This window comes from Papio anubis, chromosome 12 (assembly GCF_008728515.1).
Source record: "Papio anubis isolate 15944 chromosome 12, Panubis1.0, whole genome shotgun sequence".
In the NCBI taxonomy this organism is placed as follows: Eukaryota; Metazoa; Chordata; class Mammalia; order Primates; family Cercopithecidae; genus Papio; species Papio anubis.
The window spans coordinates 79,755,476-79,781,945 of NC_044987.1; the positions used below are offsets into that span (position 1 = coordinate 79,755,476).

A 26,470-nucleotide genomic window follows, 5' to 3' on the forward strand; every position below is an offset into this window, starting at 1 on the left:
GATCTGTGTAATGCTAACCTCGTAGAATGAGTTTGGAAGAAATCCCCACTCTTGATTTTCTGGAAGAGTTTGAGAGTAGTCGCTGTTAGTTCTTGAAATGTCTGGTACAATTTAACAGTGAAGGCATCGAGTCCTGAATTTTTCTTTGATAGACTTTTTACTACAGATTCAATCTAGTTACTTGTGTTCTGTTCAGATTTTCTATTCCTGGTTCAATCTTGGTAGGTTGTATGTGTCCAGAAATGTATCCATTTCCTCTAGGTTTTCCAGTTTGTTAGCGTATGGTTGTTCATGATAGTCTCTAATAAACCTTTGCATTTCTCTGGTATCTGTTTTAATGTCTGTTTCTGATTTTATTTATTTTGGTGTTTTCTCTCTTCTTGGTTAGTCTAGCTAATGGTTTGTCAATTTTGCTTATCTTTTTTAAAAACCAAGTTTTCTTATTGATCTTTTCTATTTTTTAAGTCTCAGTTTTGTTCAATTCTGCTCTGACCTTTATTATTTCTTTCCTTCTACTTTGTTTTTCTAGTGTTTTGAGATGCATCATTAGGTTTTGTATTTGAGATCATTCAACTTTTTTTGATGTAGACATCTGGTGGAGCAATGGCCGTTTCCAGACTTCCTAGTGTTCCAAAGGGAAAGACTTCTACCTGTAGATGAGTTTTAGTGTTCCAGTTGGGAGTGGTGTGGTGACTCTGTTTCCAGATAGATGCAATGGTACAGCCTCTACGCAGCTTCTTGACCTGTGTTCAACATCAGCAATAATATGAGTTACTCAGTGGTATAGGCTGTAGAAGTCTGTGGCAGTGGTGGCAGCAGCATAGTTTTTAAGGTACGCAGTTGCAACAGTTTGGGAGATCCTCCTGTTTTCATTTTTCCTACAATAGGAAGACTTAGCTGACCCTGCTGTTAGGTCTGACATGGTCTATAAGCAGCAGCAGTGGTGCTTGGAGCTGCAATGGGGCCACAGTACTGCAATCAGAGTCCCATGAACCTATTGTGGCACCTGGGTCTTGGAGTGCCGATTCACCCTCTGTGGCAGGGTTGGATGTAAGTTTCCCACAAGAACCAGGATCTGTGACAATGAGGCACCCTCCAGCAGCTCGGAACCAGACAGCTCAGTTGTAACTGTGGTTTTACCCTTGGAGTTCAAGCCACAGCACTGGCCTGACCCTGGGGAAGCAGGGATGTTCTGGAGGTTTGGGCTTGGGGGAGCAGGGTAGACTGTATAGTAGTGACTCTAGACACTAGGATGGTGGGTGTTAGCTGTATCCCAGACTCTGTGAGGCTGGGTGCAGCAGCAGCAGGTACCCCAGAATGGTGGAGCTCAGCTGTCATTTGGGCCCTAAGGGCAGCTGGTGGCCTAAAGGCACAGTGATGACTCTACTTCCCAAGGAAAGGGGTGTTTCTGCAGCTCGGACTCGTGGGGGTTAATCTAGCTTCAGGCAAGCAGGGTACTAGAGTTGTTGTGTAAGGTAGGGTGTCTCAGCTCAGCCGCTGCTCTTGTTTCCCTGGGATGCAGGATACTGCATCAGCTCAGCCCTGGGATGCACAGATACTTAGCTTAGCCAGGTCACTGATTCGCCAGAGGATGATATGCCACTTCACCATAGGCCTGTGGGGCATTACTGTTCTGGGTGGCCCGGGCACCATTTCTCATGATACTGGGTACTACTTCAGCTTAGGTACTGGGGTTGTGGCTTCTCTGGGCAGCCAAGGCACCATTTCCTGGGATGCAGGGCACTGCTTCAACCCTGATGGCAGAGCAGTGTTACTGCTCTGAGTGGCCCTAGTACTCTTCCCAGGAGGCAGCATACTGCTGCAGCTCCAGCTCGAGGGGGTGGGGAGAGGGGTAGGTGGAGTGCCTCCACCTCTGCTTGACCCTACGTGTAAGGGTGTAACAGCTGCTCACAGCTCTGCCTGGGGAAGTTGGACCACCAGACTGGGGTGGTTCAGCAGCTTAGCCTTAGAGGTGAACGGGAGCTGTGGCTACTAGCCCCTGAAGCAAGGTACACTTCAGCCGTAGTTTCAGTTCCAAGATGGCAGTAACCACACAGGCCACTGGGGGCAGGACACAGTGTCAGTATCTCTTGGGAGAGCACGGCTTTTTGGACCCCAGGCAGCTCCCTCAGCTGGCATATTGCCTATCAGGACTGCAGGCGACCCCAGTGGTGAGGTCTGTAGATGTCCAGTGTGTTGATGGAGGTTGCTGGGATCCTCTTGCTTACCTCTTTGCCTTAGGGAGAAGTTCCTCCTGATTCCCACTTGATCCTGGTTGGGGTTTGGGGTGGTAGGAGACTGGTGTTTTCTTTCATTCTCTATGTGGCCATCCTGAGTTTTTGTGCTCACCAGGCTTTCTGTTACTCCAGTGATGTCTCCAGAGCTCTCCCTGGGTTATTTTCGTTAACATAGTTGTATATTTCATTGTTCTTGCTGTCTTTGTGAAAGGGACAAGTGCTAGTGGCTTCTGGTCAGCCCTTACTGATATCACTCTTGAAAGCCACCAATTTTATTAATATACATTGCAGTTTCAAAAATCGTAGTATTAGGGGAGGTGTCCATTTTAGAATTGATGAAATACTGTAAATAAGTGGAGATCATATTACCATGTTTGAAGTTTGAAAGACATTGTAAAGGTGTCAGTTCTCTTAGTATTAGTCTGTAGATTTAATGCAATCCAGTAAAAATCCCAACCATGTTTATGTGGAGTTTGAAAAATCAGCTTTTTAGGTAAATGAAAAAGAAGCCCAAAAGCAGCCTGTATACTTTTAAGAGAATAAGGTGGGAGGACGTGGTGTACTAGATATCAAGCTATAAAGTATAATACAGCAATTAAAACAGTGTTTGACTTGTGCAAAGACTGACAAACAGACCTGTGTAACCCATACTCATAAGGTCACTTGATTTATGGTAAAGGTGGTATTACAGAGTAGTGAGGAAAGGATGATGCTGAAACAACTGAATATCCTTACTGGGGAAAATATAAAGAAATAAGACTTCTACTTCATAGAAAATGAAGAAATCAGTTCCAAGTGGAGTAAAGTTCTACATGGAAAAAGAGCCTTAGGAGAGAATAAAAGGGGAATACATTTATGACTTTGGATAGAGAAAATTTCTTAGTCAAAACCCCCAAAATACTAATGTTAAGAGAAAAGATAGTGGCTCACTTTTGTAATCCCAGCAGTTTGATTGGCTGAGGCAGGAGGATGGTTTAAGCCCGGAAGTTCAAGACTGCATGAGCTGTGATTGCACCACTGCACTCCATCCTGGGCAACAGAGCAAGATGCTGACTCTTAGAGAGAGAGAGAGAGAGAGAGAGAGAGAGGCTGGGTGCGGTGGCTCACGCCTGTAATCCCAGCACTTTGGGAGGCTGAGGCAGGTGGATCATGAGGTCAGGAGATCGAGACCATCCTGGCTAATGCAGTGAAACCCTGTCTCTACTAAAAATACAAAAAAAAGGAGAAAGAGAGAGAGATAAAGAAAAAATAAATTGGACTACATCAAAATTAAGAGATTCTGTCATAAAAATACATATTTAAGAGCATGAAAAGCAATAACAGTCATTCTCGATGTCTTTTATGTACAGCGATGATGAATAAATTGATATGCTTTTATCCAAATGGTTAGTATTGTACTATATATTAAAATAGTAATATTAATTTTTCTTGAATTTTACAAAGAAAAAATTTGAAATTATATTGAAGCATTCACTGAGTACTTACTATGTCCCAAGCACTGGTTACTGTTGTGTTTGGCCATTCTTTGTACTAATCCTTTATTGGATATGTGCTTTGCAAATATTTTCTCCCACTCTGGCAGGTCCTTTTGTCCTTTTAACAGAGTCTTTCATAAAGCAAAAGTTTTTAATATTGATAAAGTCTAATTTATCAATTATTTTTATAGATCATGCCTTTGGTATCAAGTCTAAAATTTCTTAATCTGTAGTTTCTGTAGTTTCACCTCTCCCTTTTTTTTCTTGTCTCTTGTGTTCCTTTAACAAACCCTAGTAGTCCTCAATATAATATCTGAATTACAGGTTGATATATTGTAGTAATACACAGAAAATATCAAATAAGTATGTTTATGATTCAGATTTTACTTTCTGGTACTAGAAGATATTTTATGGTCATTTTTTACTGCCTAAATTTGGAATCAAAGAATCCTGGTCTTTCACTGGAAAATGATATGTAGAGACCATCATCTAGGTTCCTACAGACCAGATGTTATTAACTTTTTAAATATAAAAAGTCACAAATCTACACTCATATTTTCAATGTAAGATTATGGAATTTTTACTTGAAATCTTTGATTTTATACTTGCATCTCTTTACTTCTATGCAGAAAACCTTGGTTCCTAAGATAATAATTGCTTTATCATATAGCCTACCTATAATAGTTTCAGAATTTTATTTTTTTGTTTTTTTGAGACGGAGTTTTGCTCTTTTGCCGAGGCTAGAGTGAAGTGGCGTGATCTTGGCTCACTGCAACCTCTGCCCACCAGGTTCCAGTGATTCTTCTGCCTCAACCTCCCTAGTAGCTGGGATTAGAGACACCTGCCACCACGCCCTGGCTAATTTTTGTGTTTTCAGTAAAGATGGGGTTTCGCCATGTTGGCGGGGCTGGTCTTGAACTCCTGACCTCAGGTGATCTGCCTGCCTCAGCCTCCCAAAGTGCTGGGATTACAGGTTTGGGCCACCGCACCTGGCCAGTTTCCGGGATTTAACACCAATTTTACTACTAAACAATAAGACTTCTAAATGTAGCTTAAAATTTGTTTATATTTTTTCTTATAGAATGTATCTCATGAGAAATGTACAGTCAAAATATTGGTTCTACTTTTAAAGTCACTTGTCACTATTTTCTCCTTTTATGTTACTAACTTGATACACAACCAGATTTCAGTGTTTTCTTTTTTTCAATTTTGGGGAGGATTGCTTCTTTTTCCCTTGTTTAGTTTAATTTTGTGTTTTAGTTATGCAAAAAATTACTAATTTTTTAGTAATTTTTATGTACATTTTAAGATAACAGGAGATTCTGTTTCTTCTTCTGTTATCTTCCTTTGTGGATAGATGACCATTTTCTTTTTATCTTTGGGGTTATTTTGAAAATATTAGATATGTATATATTCACCATTATGCAAAAGTTAGCATATTCAAGATATTCTTCTATACTTTGCTTTTATTCAACTAAAATTCTATCTCAGAAATCACTTCATTATTCTATAGAAATATTTCTCATTCCTTTTTATGGCTGTACACACATGCACACCAACTTTCCTAGACATGTATTTGATTAATTTTGCACAGTCCCCTGACCTGAACTAATAATATTCAAGTATATTTCAAATATAAGGTTTTTATTCTTGTGTAGAATAAATTGTATAGATAATTACATTCTACATAATTCATGCTTATTTGAATTTTACCCATTCTTTTGCTATTACAAATAATATTGAATATTCTTGTACATGTGTAATATCATTTTATATTGCTAGAGGTGAGATTGATATATCAAAGGGTTAATGAGGGCTGGGCATGGTGGCTTATACCTGTAATCCCAGCACTTTGGGAGGCCAAGGCAGGAAGATTGCTTGAGGCCAGTTCTGGAGGGATGGAGAAAGGGAGGGAGAAGGCAACGTTACTGGTGATTGCCAAATTCTCCTCAATACTGTGTACCATTTGACTTTCTTACCAACAGTGGAATGAGAATACCCATGTTTCCGCAGTTTTACCAAAGAGTGTGTCAAAGGGTCACTTTTAAATTATTGAGTTTAGGTTTTTCTTGCCACCCAGGCATTGTAAATCAGAGTTGTATGTTTGGGGCCTGTCTTTTTTTTTTTTTTTTTTTTAAATGAAAAATTTATTAAAAATTAAAGTAAAAAACCAAGCAATGGAAGCAGACAAAGGAATGATTGATTGATGGAGTTACATGCAAGAAAGGCTAACATATTGTATGTTTTTCTGTACTAGCCTGGATGTCTGAAAGGTATTCTAGCATATAGTTCCAAGCAGGTGCAAGATGGCACTACCTTTGGGTCTAGTGGGAGACAATATTCATATAATTGGGTTCTGATTTGTATTCCTGGGTGTAAATCTTGTTCTTCAGATCATCCTTCTAGCCAGATAATAGCCAGCCTTCACTCTACAGCTGCCAAGGTATCTGTACAGCCTCTCTTGGTCCTTGTTGAAGCACTTTTCTGATGGCTACACAAATAGTCTTTTTTTTTTTTTTAATTTATTTTTTATTATTATTATACTTTAAGTTCTAGGGTACATGTGCATAACGTGCAGGTTTGTTACATATGTATACTTGTGCCATGTTGCTGTGCTGCACCCATCAACTCGTCAGCACCCATCAACTGGTCATTTACATCAGGTATAAGTCCCAATGCAATCCCTCCCCCCTCCCCCCTCCCCATGATAGGCCCCGGTGTGTGATGTTCCCCTTCCCGAGTCCAAGTGATCTCATTGTTCAGTTCCCACCTATGAGTGAGAACATGCGGTGTTTGGTTTTCTGTTCTTGTGATAGTTTGCCAAGAATGATGGTTTCCAGCTGCATCCATGTCCCTACAAAGAACACAAACTCATCCTTTTTTATGGCTGCATAGTATTCCATGGTGTATATGTGCCACATTTTCTTAATCCAGTCTGTCACTGATGGACATTTGGGTTGATTCCAAGTCTTTGCTATTGTGAATAGTGCCGCAATAAACATACGTGTGCATGTGTCTTTATAGCAGCATGATTTATAATCCTTTGGGTATATACCCAGTAATGGGATGGCTGGGTCATATGGTACATCTAGTTCTAGGTCCTTGAGGAATCGCCATACTGTTTTCCATAATGGTTGAACTAGTTTACAATCCCACCAACAGTGTAAAAGTGTTCCTATTTCTCCACATCCTCTCCAGCACCTGTTGTTTCCTGACTTTTTAATGATTGCCATTCTAACTGGTGTGAGATGGTATCTCATTGTGGTTTTGATTTGCATTTCTCTGATGGCCAGTGATGATGAGCATTTTTTCATGTGTCTGTTGGCTGTATGAATGTCTTCTTTTGAGAAATGTCTGTTCATATCCTTTGCCCACTTTTTGATGGGGTTGTTTGTTTTTTTCTTGTAAATTTGTTGGAGTTCTTTGTAGGTTCTGGATATTAGCCCTTTGTCAGATGAGTAGATTGCAAAAATTTTCTCCCATTCTGTAGGTTGCCTGTTCACTCTGATGGTAGTTTCTTTTGCTGTGCAGAAGCTCTTTAGTTTAATGAGATCCCATTTGTCAATTTTGGCTTTTGCTGCCATTGCTTTTGGTGTTTTAGACATGAAGTCTTTGCCCATGCCTATGTCCTGAATGGTACTACCTAGGTTTTCCTCTAGGATTTTTATGGTATTAGGTCTAACATTTAAGTCTCTAATCCATCTTGAATTAATTTTCGTATAAGGAGTAAGGAAAGGATCCAGTTTCAGCTTTCTACTTATGGCTAGCCAATTTTCCCAGCACCATTTATTAAATAGGGAATCCTTTCCCCATTTCTTGTTTCTCTCAGGTTTGTCAAAAATCAGATGGCTGTAGATGTGTGGTATTATTTCTGAGGACTCTGTTCTGTTCCATTGGTCTATATCTCTGTTTTGGTACCAGTACCATGCTGTTTTAGTTACTGTAGCCTTATAGTATAGTTTGAAGTCAGGTAGCGTGATGCCTCCAGCTTTGTTCTTTTGACTTAGGATTGTCTTGGGGATGCAGGCTCTTTTTTGGTTCCATATAAACTTTAAAGCAGTTTTTTCCAATTCTGTGAAGAAACTCATTGGTAGCTTGATGGGGATGGCATTGAATCTATAAATAACCTTGGGCAGTATGGCCATTTTCATGATATTGATTCTTCCTACCCATGAGCATGGTATGTTCTTCCATTTGTTTGTGTCCTCTTTTATTTCACTGAGCAGTGGTTTGTAGTTCTCCTTGAAGAGGTCCTTTACATCCCTCGTAAGTTGGATTCCTGGGTATTTGATTCTCTTTGAAGCAATTGTGAATGGAAGTTCATTCCTGATTTGGCTCTCTGTTTGTCTGTTACTGGTGTATAAGAATGCTTGTGATTTTTACACATTAATTTTGTATCCTGAGACTTTGCTGAAGTTGCTTATCAGCTTAAGGAGATTTTGGGCTGAGACAATGGGGTTTTCTAAATATACAATCATGTCATCTGCAAAGAGGGACAATTTGACTTCTTCTTTTCCTAACTGAATACTCTTGATTTCTTTCTCTTGCCTGATTGCCCTAGCCAGAATTTCCAACACTATGTTGAATAGGAGTGGTGAGAGAGGGCATCCCTGTCTTGTGCCAGTTTTCAAAGGGAATTTTTCCAGTTTTTGCCCATTCAGTATGATATTGGCTGTGGGTTTGTCATAAATAGCTCTTATTATTTTGAGATACGTTCCATCAATACCGAATTTATTGAGCGTTTTTAGCATGAAGGGCTGTTGAATTTTGTCAAAAGCCTTTTCTGCATCTATTGAGATAATCATGTGGTTCTTGTCTTTGGTTCTGTTTATATGCTGGATTATGTTTATTGATTTGTGAATGTTGAACCAGCCTTGCATCCCAGGGATGAAGCCCACTTGATCATGGTGGATAAGCTTTTTGATGTGTTGCTGAATCCGGTTTGCCAGTATTTTACTGAGGATTTTTGCATCGATGTTCATCAGGGATATTGGTCTAAAATTCTCTTTTTTTGTTGTGTACTCTGCCAGGTTTTGATATCAGGATGATGTTGGCCTCAAAAATGAGTTAGGGAGGATTCCCTCTTTTTCTATTGATTGGAATAGTTTCAGAAGGAATGGTACCAGCTCCTCCTTGTACCTCTGGTAGAATTCAGCTGTGAATCCATCTGGTCCTGGACTTTTTTTCATTGGTAGGCTATTAATTATTGCCTCAATTTCAGAGCCTGCTATTGGTCTATTCAGGGATTCAACTTCTTCCTGGTTTAGTCTTGGAAGAGTGTAAGTGTCCAGGAAATTATCGATTTCTTCTAGATTTTCTAGTTTATTTGCGTAGAGGTGTTTATAGTATTCTCTGATGGTAGTTTGTATTTCTGTGGGGTCGGTGGTGATATCCCCTTTATCATTTTTTATTGCGTCTATTTGATTCTTCTCTCTTTTCTTCTTTATTAGTCTTGCTAGCGGTCTGTCAATTTTGTTGATCTTTTCAAAAAACCAACTCCTGGATTCATTGATTTTTTGGAGGGTTTTTTGTGTCTCTATCTCCTTCAGTTCTGCTCTGATCTTAGTTATTTCTTGCCTTCTGCTAGCTTTTGAATGTGTTTGCTCTTGCTTCTCTAGTTCTTTTAATTGTGATGTTAGGGTGTCAATTTTAGATCTTTCCTGCTTTCTCTTGTGGGCATTTAGTGCTATAAATTTCCCTCTGCACACTGCTTTAAATGTGTCCCAGAGATTCTGGTATGTTGTATCTTTGTTCTCATTGGTTTCAAAGAACATCTTTATTTCTGCCTTCATTTCGTTATGTACCCAGTAGTCACTCAGGAGCAGGTTGTTCAGTTTCCATGTAGTTGAGCGGTTTTGATTGAGTTTCTTAGTCCTGAGTTCTAGTTTGATTGCACTGTGGTCTGAGAGACAGTTTGTTATCATTTCTGTTCTTGTACATCTGCTGAGGAGTGCTTTACTTCCAATTATGTGGTCAGTTTTGGAATAAGTGCGATGTGGTGCTGAGAAGAATGCATATTCTGTTGATTTGGGGTGGAGAGTTCTGTAGATGTCTATTAGGTCTGCTTGCTGCAGAGATGAGTTCAATTCCTGGATATCCTTGTTAACTTTCTGTCTCGTTGATCTGTCTAATGTTAACAGCGGAGTGTTGAAGTCTCCCATTATTATTGTATGGGAGTCTAAGTCTCTTTGTAAGTCTCAAAGGACTTGCTTTATGAATCTGGGTGCTCCTGTATTGGGTGCATATATATTTAGGATAGTTAGCTCTTATTGTTTAATTGATCCTTTTACCATTATGTAATGGCCTTCTTTGTCTCTTTTGATCTTTGATGGTTTAAAGTCTGTTTTATCAGGGACTAGTATTGCAACCCCTGCTTTTTTTTGTTCTCCATTTGCTTGGTAAATCTTCCTCCATCCCTTTATTTTGAGCCTATGTTTGTCTCTGCGTGTGAGATGGGTCTCCTGAATACAGCAGACTGATGGGTCTTGACTCTTTATCCAGTTTGCCAGTCTGTGTCTTTTCATTGGAGCATTTAGTCCATTTACATTTAAGGTTAATATTGTTATGTGTGAACTTGATCCTGCCATTATGATATTAACTGGTTATTTTGCTCGTTAGTTGGTGCAATTTCTTCCTAGCCTCGATGGTCTTTACATTTTGGCATGTTTTTGCAATGGCTGGTACCTGTTGTTCCTGTCCATGTTTAGTGCTTCCTTCAGGGTCTCTTGTAAGGCAGGCCTAGTGGTGACAAAATCTCTAAGCATTTGCTTATCTGTAAAGGATTTTATTTCTCCTTCACTTATGAAACTTAGTTTGGCTGGATATGAAATTCTGGGTTTAAAATTCTTTTCTTTAAGAATGTTGAATATCGGCCCCCACTCTCTTCTGGCTTGTAGAGTTTCTGCCGAGAGATCTGCTGTTAGTCTGATGGGCTTCCCTTTGTGTGTAATCCAACCTTTCTCTCTGGCTGCCCTTAAGATTTTTTTCCTTCATTTCAACTTTGGTGAATCTGGCAATTATGTGTCTTGGAGTTGTTCTTCTCGAGGAGTATCTTTGTGGCGTTCTCTGTATTTCCTGGATTTGAATGTTGGCCTGCCCTACTAGGTTAGGGAAGTTCTCCTGGATGATATCCTGAAGAGTGTTTTCCAACTTGGTTCCATTTTCCCCCTCACTTTCAGGCACCCCAATCAGACGTAGATTTGGTCTTTTTACATAATCCCATACTTCTTGCAGGCTTTGTTCATTTCTTTTTCTTCTTTTTTCTTTTGGTTTCTCTTCTCGCTTCATTTCGTTCGTTTGATCCTCAATTGCTGATACTCTTTCTTCCAGTAGATCGAGTCGGTTACTGAAGCTTGTGCATTTGTCACGTATTTCTCGTGTCATGGTTTTCATCTCTTTCATTTCATTTATGATCTTCTCTGCATTAATTATTCTAGCCATCAATTCTTCCACTTTTTTGTCAAGATTTTTAGTTTCTTTGCGCTGGGTACGTAATTCCTCCTTGGGGCCTGTCTTATGCGTATTGGAGACGGGGTGGAGTTAGGGAGGAAGTATGTGTTTGACTACTCAACACCAAGATTCTAAACTGAATTGGGGAAACAGGTGACAGCAAATGCGATTGTAAATTCACATTTGCTCTGTAGGTACATTTGTTTGTCCCAGCTCCGTTATTTAGGGCGATTTCTTCTTAGAGTTCTCACTTTGGTTGAACTTTGGGCTTTGTCTGCTATTTCCTCCATGTTCGTTGACTAGGTTTAGCAAATGCTCTCAAGGCGAAAGCCAGCTTACTGATGCGTCTAATAAGATGTTCTTTTTCCTCCTAGCATATTTGTTGTATTTAGAGTGTCAGTAGCTCCTAAAATACATTGTTGCTGGAAACAGAATGAGATCTTGTTCTTTATAGACTGAATCATACTGTCAGTAACTATTTCCTATAGCCTCAAAAGTCTGTAAGTATTCTAGAATCACTGTGTCTTAGTCCATTTGTGCTGCTATAACAGAATACCTGAGACTGGGTAATTTATAAACAAAGGAAGTTTATTTCTCACAGTTCTAGAGGCTGCAAGTTCAAGGTCAGAGTTCTAGCAGGTTGAATGTCCAGTGAGAGCTAAATCTCTGCTTCCGAGATGGTGCCTTGTTGCTGTATCCTCACATGGCGGAAAGAATAGAAGGGAATGAACCTACTACCTCAAGTTCTTTTTTAAGGACCCCAATCCCTTCCAAGCCCTCATGACTTAATCACCTCCTGAAGACTCCACCTTTAAATACTATCACATTGGTGATTAAGTTTTAACGTATTTTGGGGAACACACTCAGACCATAGCACACACTGTTACTATGTAATACTATAATTGTCTTTAATAAAAGTGCTTGGGGCTGGGCACAGTGGCTCATGCCTGTAATCCCAGCACTTTGGGGGACTGAGGTGAGTGGATCACTTGAGGTTGGGAGTTCAAGACTAGCCTGGCTGACGTGGTAAAACCCTGGCTAAACCCTGGTAAAACTCTGGCTAAATAAAAAAATTAGCCAGGCATGATGGCGTTTACCTGTAATCCCAGCTACTCAGGAAGCTGAGGCAGGAGGCTGACTTGAACCGGAGAGGCTGAGGTTGTAGTAAGCCAAGATCACGCCACTGCACTCCAGCCTGGGCAACAGAGGGAGAGACTGTTACTTTTCTTTTTCTTTTTTGGGAGGGAGGGTCTTGCTCTGTTGCCCAGGCTGGGATGCAGTGGCACAATCGTGGCTCACTGCGGCCTTGACCTCCTGGGCTCAAGCTATCCTCCTTCCTCAGCCTCTGGAGTAGCTGGAACTACTGGCATGAGCCACAATGCCCAGCTAATCTTTCAATTTTTTGTAGAACGGGGTCTCCCTGTGTTGCTCAGGGTGGTCTCAAACTCCTGGGTTCAAAGGATCCTCACTCCTCAGCCTTGCAGGTGTTGAGATTACAGGCATAAGCCACCATGCCTGGCCAACATTAATTAGTTTTGAGAGTGGAATATCCAATTATCATTAATGAATTTTGTCACCCACCGTGGGGGATTGTGAATATTGTTTTAGAAACTGTTTTTGTGGGTCTGGTATAAGACCCACACATGCCTTTGGAAATAGTTTTAGATATTCACTTTTTCTTTTGATAGACTTGCTTATTGGACAGTTTTCTGCAGTCTGAGGAATAGGGCCAATTTGACTGTCAGTCTTTTGTGGATTAAGTGAGAGTGCCATCTAGTGGGAGAAAAAACTAATACAAGTTTTTTAAACTTTAGAATATGCAGTGGAAATTATTTCTTGTGCTAAGTTATGTTCTCCAGAAGTCCACAGCACTAAAAAAGTGGGAACTGTATGTTGGAAGGTGAGAGAAGTGGAAGATAGTAGTCTTGCAGAACAGTAGCAAGCATATAATAGGGACCTGATAAGTGGCAGTTATTGCCCTGATTCTTCTTGCATGGAAGGTGGTGATCAAGTTAAATAATAGGTAAATTAGGAGCTTCTCTGACAGATATTTGTGATTAATACATGTAAGATTCTATTGTCATTTTTTGACTGTGTGATATATAGATATTATAAATTTTATTCTTTTTTTTTTTTTTTTTTTTTTTGGTCTTTAACCCTGTTACTCAGGACCCACCCCTCGTCCCCAACAAAATCTGTTACCAGTTTCTAGTATATCCTTCTTAAAATATTTCACTCTATTATAAACATGTATGTATATTTCTACCCCTTGGCATACTCATTCACTTAACAGATAGTGTGGCTACTACGTACCTGGCATTCTTCTAGGTGGGATAAAGCAGTGAATCTCATATTCAGTGTAAGGTATGCCTATTCTACATATTGTTCTGTACCTTGCTTTTTTCATCAATAATAAGTTTCCCTCTAATGACTGCTATAGCTGCATCCCACAAATTTATTCAATTCAAAATACACCCTTGTGATTTCTGCTTTGGTCCATGGATTATTTAGAAGCATGTTTAATTTCTAAATGTTAAGAAATTTTAAAAATATCTTTGTTATTAATTTCTAATTTAATTTGGTTGTGATAAGAGAACACGCTCTATATGCTATCATTCCTTTAAATTTGTTCAGACTTGCTTTATGGCCCAGCATATGGTCTCTCTTACTGAATGTTCCACACTGATTTAGAATGAAGTACTCTGTTATTGTTGGAGTGTTACATAATTGCCATTTGAGTCAAGTTGGTTGATTGTATTGTTCAGGTCTTTTAAATCCTTATTTATTTTGTCTGTTAATTCTGTCAATTACTGAAAGAAGAAGAATGAAATTTCTACCTGTAGTTCAGGGTTGTCTCTCTCCAGTTCTGTCAGGTTTTGCTTCAGGTATTTTTATGTGGTTATTAGGTGCATACACATTAGGTTTTTAATGTGTTATTGATAGTTTGGCTTCTTTATCATTATGAAGTATTGTTCTTTGTCCCTGATAATGTTTTTAATAATTGTAATTTTCTTATGGTTAATGTTTAAATGTTATGGGTTTTCCCACCCTTTTTCTTTAAATATAAAAACATAGATAGGTTAAAAGTGGATTTCTTCTGTATAGCACTTTCTTGATTTTTCCTTTTCTCAACCTCTCTAACAATCTTTTCCTATAATCTTAATGTCTTTTTTAAAAAAATCAGTTTCACTTTTTCTTTCAAAATAGAGCATGAAAAACTGTTGTCTTTTTAGCTTGTGATTATTTGCCATTTTCTTTTTTAAAATTTTACATACAAATAGTGTATAATAATGATATAAAATTCACAAGATATGAAAGAGTTTATATTGAAGGGTTACTCTCCTTGCCTTCCTATACCCCTACTATTATATTCCATCTACAGAGGCAATGATTTTGTCTAATTGTGTACTGTTCCACACACGCTATAACCATTTATAAGCAGATATGAATGTGTTCTTTTTGCTTTCACCCACATTATTGTATATTATATATGCTAGTTATATAAATCTTCTTTGTATAACTTTTTTAGTTGTGAAATGTACCATACACAGAAAATTACATAAACTTACAGGTACAGTATAACAAATAGTTATATAATGAACACCTGTGTGATCATCAGCCAGATGAAAATATAGAAGGAAGACATCCAGATATCATTTCTTAGTTACAACTCCCTACCCGAGAGGTAACCACTCTCCTGTCCTTTATGATAATCATTTCCTAGCTTTTCTTTTTGCTGTTACCACTTATACTTACATCCCTAAACAGTGTAGTTTATATTTACCAGTTTTTGAAATTTATATAAATGGAGCAAAACGTATCTTTTTCTTTTTTAAATGTGTTTTTTTGCTTTCTTCACTCAGTCATGTTCATAACATTCATTTATTGCCTATAAGGATAATTTATTTTCATTTCTATAGATGTCATTGTATGAATGTACCGTAAGAAAACACATTGTAGGAAAGTGTTTTTCAAATTTTACTGTTGGTGGGTGCTGGATCATTTCCAGTTTATTATCATGCAAATAATAGTGCTATAGTGTGCTTGTATGTGTGTGCTCTTATACTTAAGCACTTGTGTCTAGGTATACAATTAGGAGTAGAGTTGCTAGATCACAGGGTATGCTGCTCTTACATGTTAATGGATAATCCTGAAGTACTGTACTTTTCCAAAGTACTGCAGTAAAATTTTATTTCATGCCTCCATAGACTTCTCAACCCTGGGGATTGTGTGACTGCTAATTTGGTAGTCATGTAGTATTTTTCCATTGTGTTTGAATTACTAATGAATTAATATATTTTTTGTCTTATGAAGTAATTGTATATAATTATTTTGCCCATTTTTCTTTTGGGTTGCATACTTTTTTTTTTTTTTTAACAATTAGTATTCTTCATTGGAGATGGAAAATATATAAATGTGTATATGTGTGTGGGTGGCCAATATCTTTTCAGACTCTGTAACTTCATTGTTTTTATGAGCAGAGGTTCTGGGATTTAACATAGTCAAATGTATTGTATGGTCAGTACTTTTTTCACAGGAACATGAAAATATTCTCCATAAGCTCTATACCTTTCCCTTTTACATTTAGGTCTTTTTACTCCACTCATACAATTGTGGGAATAAAAATTGTCGTAGTCTTTCTGTGGGCAGTTTGATAATACATATCAAAATTTTGAATGTGCATATCCTTTAATCCAAGAATTCTACTTTAAGAAATTTAGCTTGGCCAAATACATTAAACATTGTACAAAGATGTTTATGTGTGTATATGTACATGCCAACACAACATTTCCTACTCATTCTATGGCAAATAAGTGCAAAGGGTAAAGGTATCCCTGTTGAGTGATATCATCAGCCGCCTGTATTTTGCCAAGTGCGTAACAGTATAATATAATCTTTATCAGTCACTGTGGAGCTGTAAGGAAAGTATCTTACCCAAATGGATTTTATATAATTACTTTGAAAACTCTCATGTAATTTCATTATCACATTTATTATAAATTAGGTGGATATTATTAGCACATTTTAAGATGGAAGGGTCAAGTGATAGACTGCAGAATCATTGAAAAAACTTTGTGGTAAAAATGTTTAATATCTAAGGCTATTATAACAGTGAAATAAATAGAGATTGTATTGAATTCTGTAAGATCTTAAGTTTGGTACTATTTTTTTTAAGCAGAGAACACAGTAGATTAGGAAAGAATGCTTATTTATTTGCATTTTGGATACCTCTAGAACAGTGGTTTTCAATGGAGTGGAAGAGGGGACAATTTCGTACTCCTGGGGATATTTGAGAGATGGGCAATCTCTGGAAACATCTTAGATTGTTATAATTTGGGACTGTGGGTTGGGTGGGGACAATGGTGCCAGTGGGTAGAGGCCAGGAATGCTGCTAAACATCCTTCAGTGGACAGGAAAGCCCCTACAAATTTATCTGGCCCAAAATGTCATTAGTGTCAATATCGAGAAACCCTGCTTTAGAATGATTGTTTCTATGCGTTTATAATAACTTATTATCAACATTGCTAGGTTCCTGTGGCTCTCTCTGAACACGTAAAGCCACCTTCAGCATGCTGCCACTGTTCTGCTTCTGTCAGTTGTGTGGTTTACCAAGAGCTTATTGTGTTTGTTTGCCTGCTTATTTATGTAAAATCAGTTAAATATGAACACAAACGATTGATAAGATTATATAAAGGATACAGTTGGTTTTTTTCTATGCAAACAAAAGTGACTGCTTTGGAAAAACTCAGGAAGGAGAAAACACTTAAAAAAAGCTGTAGAATGGAGTGAGTAAATTGTTTTACTCATAAACAACTGTAAATTGTTTGTAAACAAATTGTTTTACTCAGTCCATTCCACAGTGGTTTTTTGTTTGTTTGTTTGTTTTGGTGTTTTCTCCTTCCTGGGTTGTCGTTGTCTCCTCCTAGTTTGAAGAGTAGGAGTAGGAGGGTGGAAATCATGGAATTCAAGGAGGATTCTCCACTTAGCAAGTGCTGATAGATTTTTTTTCTTCTATTTAACCAAACCTGGAAATTACTTAAAATCTATGAATGTGGTTTAGATAGGGAAGATGATGAGGATTCCAGTCAGTGAGTATGTCCTCAAAGAATGCTGGCAAACAAATCTGTATGTTTTTACTTAAAATGTCTTGTTTCCCATTAACAACTGACTGCCAGCTCCAATCACATAAAAAAAAATTCTATCTACAGTGAATGTTACAGAATTTGAGAGTAATACTGGAAAAAATGTTATCAACCGCTTATTATGATTCAGAGATATACTACATAGAAATTATGATTAGATTATATAGGCTTGTGTATTTGTTGCAGGTAATCTTTTATCTTTAAACATTTCAGATTATTGATTCTTTGTCGTCCTTCAGATTAACTCTTCCATTTTATTTGTAACTCTCCCTTGCCTCACCTTTTTTTTAATAGTTAAATTTGCCTAAAGATGTATCAGTAATTCAGTTATTTGAACTACAAAAAGTTAGAAAGGCACCTTATACTGAAGGTATCAAAAGTTTCATTTATCACTAATGTATCTAATCCAAGAAAATATCATGAACAGCCATTTTAAAAATAAGATTCCCACTTCAATGAATGAGGTTAATATTCTAGTCCCTGATTTAATTCCATATGTTCCTTTACAGTAACCATTAAAGTATAAATGCAATATTTAATTTTTTAAAAAGTAAATGTTACTATTGAAAGAAGAATGCCCATGAGCATCATGGGAGAAAATATCAGGCGTAATTCTCCTTCCAGATGGCACCGCTACAGGTGAGGCAGCAGCCTGTGAAATTACAGTCTGAATTACACTGCAGATGAGCGGGGCATTTGGACCAAAGCCTTCTGGTATCAGTAATAAATGACTTGGTTCAGAACCAAGGACAATTCCCAGGAATTTAAAGGCTGTTGTATCACATAGGGAGCCTATCGTAAAATGAAGTTTAGCAAAGGGGAAAGTTGAGAGAAAGGACAATGACCATTAGCAATACATATATGAATCTTTTCATCTGCTAATATTTTTAACTGGATATTTTATCTCATGAATGTCTTATTCTATATATATTCTAGTATGTGCATTGATTTTTCCAAACTAATATTTTCACAATGAATGGTGGCTAAGAGCCAGTTGCCAACTGAGATATTACTCTGAAATGATCGCACACCTGTTGTAAATTCTAATCTTGTTTAATATGGTCTATGAAAATTTTTCATTTTTGGAATGCTTGAATCCTTAATTACAAATGTAGTATAATACACATACTAAATCTTACTTTCAATTAGGCAAATCAATTTAAGAGGCAACATACAAGGGCAATTCAGAACTTGTGTAGTGAGATCAAGGTTCAAATTCTGTCTCATTCACTCCCCAATTTATGTGACTGAACTATTATTTTAGATCTCAACTTAACATAAATAAATTAAATTGGAATAACAATAAATGGTGCTTTGGGGAAGAATTAAATGAAATAATTTTTATAGAGGCATTACAATGAATTTTAACAATTATCACCACCATTATTTGTCAGTTTTAATTTTAGAAAACAAAATATCGGCCGGGCGTGGTGGCTCAAGCCTGTAATCCCAGCACTTTGGGAGGCCGAGACGGGCACATCACGAGGTCAGGAGATCGAGACCATCCTGGCTAACACGGTGAAACTCCGTCTCTACTAAAAAATACAAAAAACTAGCCGGGCGAGGTGACGGGCGCCTGTAGCCCCAGCTACTTGGGAGGCTGAGGCAGGAGAATGGCGTAAACCCGGGAGGTGGAGCTTGCAGTGAGCCGAGATTGTGCCACTGCACTCCAGCCTGGGAGACAGAGCGAGACTCCGTCTCAAAAAAAAAAGAGGAAAACAAAATATCATTTTAAAATAACATTTTAATTTGTACCACAAAAAATAACAAAAAGCAAGCAGTTTCCTTTTAACAAATATATTACATATAGTATTAATAACTTTTATTCATTTATTCATTTTAAAGTTATATATTGAGTTCCTACTATCTACCAGACACATTTTCAGCCTTCAGGAATATAGCTTCAAACAATATGACAAAATCCTTAGTCTTGGAGCTGTTAGTTTTGTAAGGAGACAAAATAATAACAAAAATAAATAGTATTTTAATTCATACGTGCTATGATGAAATACAAAGCAGGATAAATAAATGGAGCTTGATGAAAGAAAAAGAAAGGATATTTTATGTAGGAACATCAGAGAAATTCTTTGTGATGAGGTAACAGCAGAGCTGAAAGATAGAGCCAGAATACTAGAAAACAATTTGACAATGACAAATCAGTACAAACTTTTTTGGGCTTTTGTCTAAAAAGGATTGGACTGTAATTAATACTTAATTTGTACTAAAGTGTTAATTTTATTTATTTTATTTTAAGTTTTAAAACACAGCAATCTTGCAAATAGGGACCATTTTTTTCACCAAATCTATTAATGTGTTTTACCAGCCAGTCTTTTCCTCATAAGATAAATAGATGCCTTCCATTTAATAATTCCTTGGCATAAATTATAATTCACTATAAGCAATAGTTGAATGCCTATTTATAAGCATTTGTGTGCGTAATCTACATGGATATGTCAGATTGGTAAAGATTTCTTAGTTGAATCCCATAAGTCCCTTGTTCTTTGAATACATAGATAATATTAATGGGGAACTAACTTGTGAGAATTTTACATGTTACTGAAGTACTCTATCCAGAAAAACAAGTTTCTGTCAAAGCCTTAAGTTTCCTAAAGTAACATATTGATAAACAAGCTTTGTTCCTAAGCCTTTGTTTAATAGGCAGTTATTTTTGTATCAATGAATTAGTGTGTTGGGAGGAATAGGTCAATACCAATGTAGAGTTGCCGGCATTCAGTCCAGTTCCTTCATAAGTGATTCAAGCATGAGAGCTGTATTTTCTATAAATTAAAATTGCTGTTACTCTCTTGTGAAGATTATCCATTCTGGGTTTGCAGGTTTTTCTTATTCTAGAGAAACCTTTAAAATATTTTTTGTTAATGTGGTTAAAGAATACTTATAGTTACCCCACTGGTCATTTATTTGTGCACAGAACAAATGAGTGAATGAGGACTGTTTTGATATAGAATGCTAAAGTAAAGGTAAAATTAATGTTGGTTCACCCTAAGCAATAAGGTGTGCTATGTGCTGAGCACTTGGCTTTCCCTGCTGCATAGGGCTGTTGGGGGGGTTGGACCCTAGAAGGAGAAAGACTGACTGAAACTGAGAGTGGTTTCTCAGTCATGATTATTTGTCATTTGTTTAATAAACTGTGAAGCACAGTATTAGAATGTAGTGTGTTTGTGACACCAAGAGTAGCAAATTCTTTTTTCATTTGTACTGTATCATTATCCTTTCTTGGTAGAGGATTCATTATCATACTGTAAAATCGGTAGTATACCAGGATCATGTTTCATGAATTATATTTCCATAAACACTAGTTCTGCAAGGTGTTGATAGATGTTAAGTAGAAAAAAAGGTCTGTAGTCAGAAAGTAGGTAATACTGGATTAAAATATGTTCAGCAGTTCTGTTTACCATAACAACTGCTCAGAACTTTTAGTGTGCTTGTGCGCATTATGAATCTCTAGTAGGAGGATATGGCAGCTGGCATTTCTTAAACCTTTTTGACTAAGGATCCCTCTCCTTTCTTGTTTCTGTTTATTTTATTTTATTTTAGTTTATTTTTTATACCTAAAAGAAAGTCACTATACAGGAAATTATTTGGGAAATGGTTTTCTAGACTAGAGTTTCTCAACCTTAGCACTATTGACATTTTGGGCCAGGCCGTTCTTTCTTGTGAGAAGCTGTCCTGTGCATTGTAGGATGTTTACCAACATACCTTGGCTCTACCCAGTAGATGCCAGTAGCATCTCCTTCATCCCTCACCCCTAGTTGTAACAATCAAAACTTACTCAGACATTGCCACATGTTCCCCAGCGGGCAAAATCAAGTGGAGAACCACTGCTCTAGATGGATGTTGCATCATTCCAGGGAGTTATGGGGCTTGTTAATAATTTCTTTCCGAACTCTTTTTAACGAGGAAGAAAGAGTAGTCTGGAAAGTAGAATCATAGTTAAAGAACATGCAGTATATTCTACCACAATAAACTTTCTGAGTTCACTTTATAAGCTGGCCTGATTTTCCAATAACTTTTACTGCAAAAAAAAAAAGTTTCAGATTTTGCAGAATATTATTACATCTATGGCAGAAACAAAAAACTATTTTGTAATTAAAAGAATAGCACCTATGTTTAAATTGACCTGCTTATGACAGTATTGCACATTTCTAAACTTTTTTTCCCCTCTTTTTATGCAGGGCTATTTTCTTCTGTTTGAGTCTATGTTAGATTCTGTCCTTTATGCAAAGAACAAATACTTGGCAAAAGGAGGCTCGGGTGAGTAGAAAATTCTGGTTAATAATCTAATTTTAGTCTAGCAGAACCAAATGAACCTTTGGATTTCAAATAAACTATGCATGGCTGAGGAAGTTCCTGATAGAGATGAAAGATGTTTCCATTACAAGAAGCTTTAAGACATTTGTTTACTATATTGTTGAAAGTAGAATATTATATGAGATATGGAGGACTCCAAGGTAATGGTATTCTCAAGAATGCTTTTATTAAAAGGTCCTTTTAATAAATATCTGAAGACTAGGTTTTGGAAGCTTTTTGATATTCAAACTCAAATCTAACAAACTCCTTTCTATTTTTAATCCTCATATCATTTAGTTCCCTTTTTTCCCAATGGCATGTTTCAGTCTAAGTTGGAGATTATTCACGGCTTCACTAAATATGAAAACCCGACTTCTCTGTGATTTTCTGAGAACATTTTAAGTAGTGACTGGTTTCTAATACGTTTTAAAAGTACAGCATACCCAATCCACATATAAAGGGACCCTAATAAATTCGGAAGGCTTTCTTTTCATGTCTCTGGAAAACATTTAATCATATTAACTCTGCATACTCAGAGTGAGATTCTGTTTTTACAGACCTTCTGCTGTGAGCAATTGTGTCCATACAAAATAATTGTCTTTCAGGACAGGGATTATGTTTGTTTAGCTTAAACTCTTAAATGAGCTCCACAGCTTCTAGGATGTAGATGGAGCATCATACATGTTTATTGAATTGAATCATTTAAAGAATCATTAAAACTGAATTGAACAGCATGTTCCTCCTTCACTTACCTCCCTGCATCTTACCTTTCTCAAAGTTTCAGAATCAGCAAGTGGTTTCCATGGTCAGAATACAGTTGGTAAAACTGTCACATGAAAGGGGGGGTAGGCATTTCAAACTAGTGATGCAAAGGACTTGACCATAGTTATGCCTCCTACCATCCATGTTCTATGAAATTACTTTGGCAGTTCTGGTACAGTGAAAAATCAGTAAGACCAGCCCAGTGCAGTGGCTCACGCCTGTAATCCCAGCACTCTGGGAGGCCGAGGTAGGCGAATCACCTGAGGTCAGGAGTTCAAGACCAGCCTGACCAATATGGTGAAACCCCATCTCTACTAAAAAAAAAAAAAAGAAAAAAAGAAAAAAAATCAAAAAATTAGCTGGGCGTGGTGGCGGGTTCCTGTAGTCCCAGGTACTCGAGAGGCTGAGACAGGAGAATTGCTTGAACCCAGGAGGCGGAGGTTGCAGTGAGAGGAGATCCTGCCACTGCACTCCAGCCTGGGTGACAGAGCAAGACTCTGTCTTAAAAAAAAAAAAAAAAAAAGTAAGGCTAAAACATAAGTACAGAGAAAATTCTCCAGAACAAGAGAGTTCTTTTTATAAGAGCATTTAAATGGATTGCCTTTCTTTTTCAAAATGTGCCCATTTTGTCACTTTATTTTCTGCAACCATTTCAAGATATGTTCCCAATCTCTGTCATGAACCTGACTAGAATTTTTAGGTATGTTTTACCCTGCAACAATTGGCTGCAACTTTCTATGATTGCAGCGGGTTTGTTTTTTTAATGAGTACTTACAGGTTGAATATCCCTTATCTAAAATGGTTGGGACCTGCAGTGTTTCAGATTTTATGTTTTGGGGGGTTTTGGAGTACAGTTCTTTGCATTATACTTACTGGTTGAGCATCCTTATCTGAAAATCTGAAATCTGAAACGCTCCAATGAGCATTTCCTTTGGGTTCATGTCAGTGCTCAAAAAGTTTTAGAACATGGAGCATTTCAGATTTCAGATTTTCAGATTAGGGATACATAAACTGTAACATTTAATGACTTAAAAACAACATTATCCATCATTTGTTGACCATCTAGTGGCTGCCAGACAATATACTCTACCTTCATTTACGTTACTAGACATAATCCTCACAATAGCCCTTTGAGATTTTAGAAAGTCTCCTAAAAGTGTCCTGGATGACACATATTAAATGGCCAAACCATGATTTTTTTTAAACTCACATCTGCCAGCCTCCAAGATTCATGTTCTTTTTACTAAACCTTGTTTCCCTACTAAAATGTATTTTTAAAATGTGATTATTGCCTTGATGTTCTAGGGAAGATCCAAGTAACTGTTTCCAGACCTGCCTGACTTGATCTTATTGAGGAACTGACAGCAACTTAATACATTTAAATTGAATTCTCACTGAAATTCATTAAGAACGTACAGCAATGTGAACAATGACAGAGCTATTTCTTATCATCAGAAGGATAAAGTGGAGGCTTATATATCTAGCTCTTTCTATACTTTTATATAGCTAATATTAGTGTTAAGATAATACAGAAGTATATTTAAGAGAGGTCAGCATTTAACTCCTTAAGCAGTGCTTTTGAATGTTACTTGTTAACAGAATCAAGAGAAAGAAAGAAAATTCAGAAAAGAGTAACACACAATAGTTTAGTCTATTTGTGTTTTTGAGTACGTTTTAATGAATATCACCGGTCATTTAAATGCTCATTGTTTTATTGCAAAGCAAAGTTTTCCTTTATGTTTTTCTGAAGGAAAGATTTACCAAGTAATTAGTAGTATGAAGATTATAGAAAGAATGAATGCATTATGAGAGAGAATATTGAAGGCCCATACAAATGTGATGGGACCACAATTTATTTTTGCATGAGTTTAAATTCAATTTATGTCTCACCATACATATTATAATGAGCAGTAAAGGCTTTATAAAACACAGTCAATAACTTGGATGTTCATCTACCCCATTATCAATCAAGCAGTTCCACTGTATTAGAGTTATATATTTACTACCCTTACTTCTAAGAAAAGTAATTTTGTAAAGTTCATGAAAGCAGGTTTACTAGCAATGATTTCTACTATTTCTAGCTAATATTTACTAAGCACTAATTGTGTGTCAGGAATTGTAATGTTTTACATGCAGCCAACAAGAAATGAGGAGGAAAAGTGGGAAAATATTGTTTATGGCCAATGGGTGTTTTTACAACTACAATTAAGACTAAAATAAATGTATATTTTAGGATGGCAACAGAGAATATAAATGTTTTATATGCTAACAGTGTCAAATACTCCATCTCACAAAAATTGGAAAGGGAATGCAGACAGCAGGTAGAAGTGTTCACATTTTAATTGCTTTATCTTTAATAATAGAAACTTAAGGAATATTATTTAAAGCTGACAGATTAAGTACATTTAGCACTACAAAGTTAACAGTAAATTAAGTGATGAGGTTGGTGGTGGCAGATCCTGTCTATGTCTATTGACCATGGTGGTGATTGCATAACTGTGTGACTTTATCAAAGCACATGTAAATATATACCAAAAAGAGTGAGTTTTGCTGCATATAAATTATACTTCAGAAAAGCGACTTTTAAAAACAGCTGAAGAAGCAATTCCCACCTTCTTCGGGTCAAATGAATTATTACATGATTTGATTCCTAATTTTTCTGAAAAATACTTTTCTTTAAAACCGTGTACTAACTCTATGCCCACCTCTGTACTTGTTATTAGTATTATCAGTGCAACTCTTTAACATACAGAAAAAAATTGGTGTGAAGAAAAGAGAAGGCCCAAGAGGGTGTGAGAAAAAGAAAAGGGAAGGGAAATGATAAGGGAAATATACTAATTTTATTATTGCTTAAGGTAGGAGTTTAGTAAATAGTGTTGAAAAGAGAGAACTAAAGATATTATACTAAGGTTATACTTATAAAAGTTAGCTACTACAACAAAAATACAAAGATCTTTCTAAATATAAGGATTAATACTTTGGGGAAAAAATCAAAAGACCATGTAGTGAACTATTTCTTAAAAAAATTTATAGATACAGAAAAAATAACAGAAAATGGTAGCATCAGGAACATAAAACTGTTTCTTATATCAATAAGTGTAAATAGGCTAAATTTACCCATTAAAAGAAAAAGAATTTCAGATTGGCTCGCCAAAGAAAGCCCAATTCTGTGCACTTTGTAGAGCCACACCTAAAACAAAATAATTCAGAGAAGTTAAAATGTAAAGAATAAAGACATTCAGGTAAATGCAAACAAAATGGAAACAGCTGTCATGATATTGATACCAGACAAGGGGGAATCCAGGCCAAAATATTATATAATCAATCATATTAATGGGAGTAGGGCTAAAGAGCAAAATCATGGGCCCTCTTTCATAGATAGCCAGGTGTGGTGGCGTGCACCTGTAGTCCTAGCTACTTGGGAGGCTGAGATGGGAGGATCGTTTGAGCCCAGGAATTCAAGATTACAGTGAGCTATGATTGTACCACTGTACTCCAGCCTAGATGACAGAGACCCTGTGTACAAAAAAAAAAAAAGGATAAAATTAAGTTTACATAGAAAAATAAACAATGATAAGGAAGACTGAAATAGAAGGGTGCAGGATGGGGAGTAGCAGAAGGAATAGTGCTACCAAATATTAAAACACATTATAAAGCCTTAATAATTAAAACAATATATTATTCGTTCTTGAATGGAGAGATGCGTGCGTTGAAGAGAATAGTATAGACCTAACTATATGTGGCATCTCATGTAATTGAAGAAATGATTTACTGTAGCAAATTCTATTGAGACACTTGTGTAAAAAAAAAAAAAAGTTTAATCCACACTATAAAATTGTACACTGAATTTCAAATCAAAGATTAAATGCAAGAGAAGTCAAATGCTAAAAATACTAGAAGGAAACATAAGGTTTATAAACTTGGGGGAAGGGAGTCTTTCTAAATAAGAACTTAAATTCAGAAACCCTGAAAGAAACATTGTAAATCTAATTGCATCTATATAAATTTCTAAATGGCAGAATATGCTGTAAACAAAGTCACAAGAACAACTACATACTGAAAATAATTTTTCAATTTCTGTCACAACAAAAAGCTA

General features: G+C 36.8%; 1 protein-coding gene across 9 annotated transcripts in view; it reads left to right on the forward strand.

The window, feature by feature from the left end:
• PRMT3 (protein arginine methyltransferase 3) overlaps window positions 1-26,470 on the forward strand; it is a 133,513-nt gene that overhangs the window by 52,690 nt on the left and 54,353 nt on the right. For all 9 annotated transcript variants that reach the window (XR_004177500.1, XR_004177501.1, XM_031653373.1 and 6 more), the window contains one exon: window positions 21,498-21,576. Coding sequence is in view for 7 of the 9 variants with exons in the window: in XM_031653373.1 (XP_031509233.1) it covers window positions 21,498-21,576 (79 nt within the window). In the remaining 2 variants the exon portion in view is untranslated. The remainder of the gene's footprint in view (window positions 1-21,497; window positions 21,577-26,470) is intronic.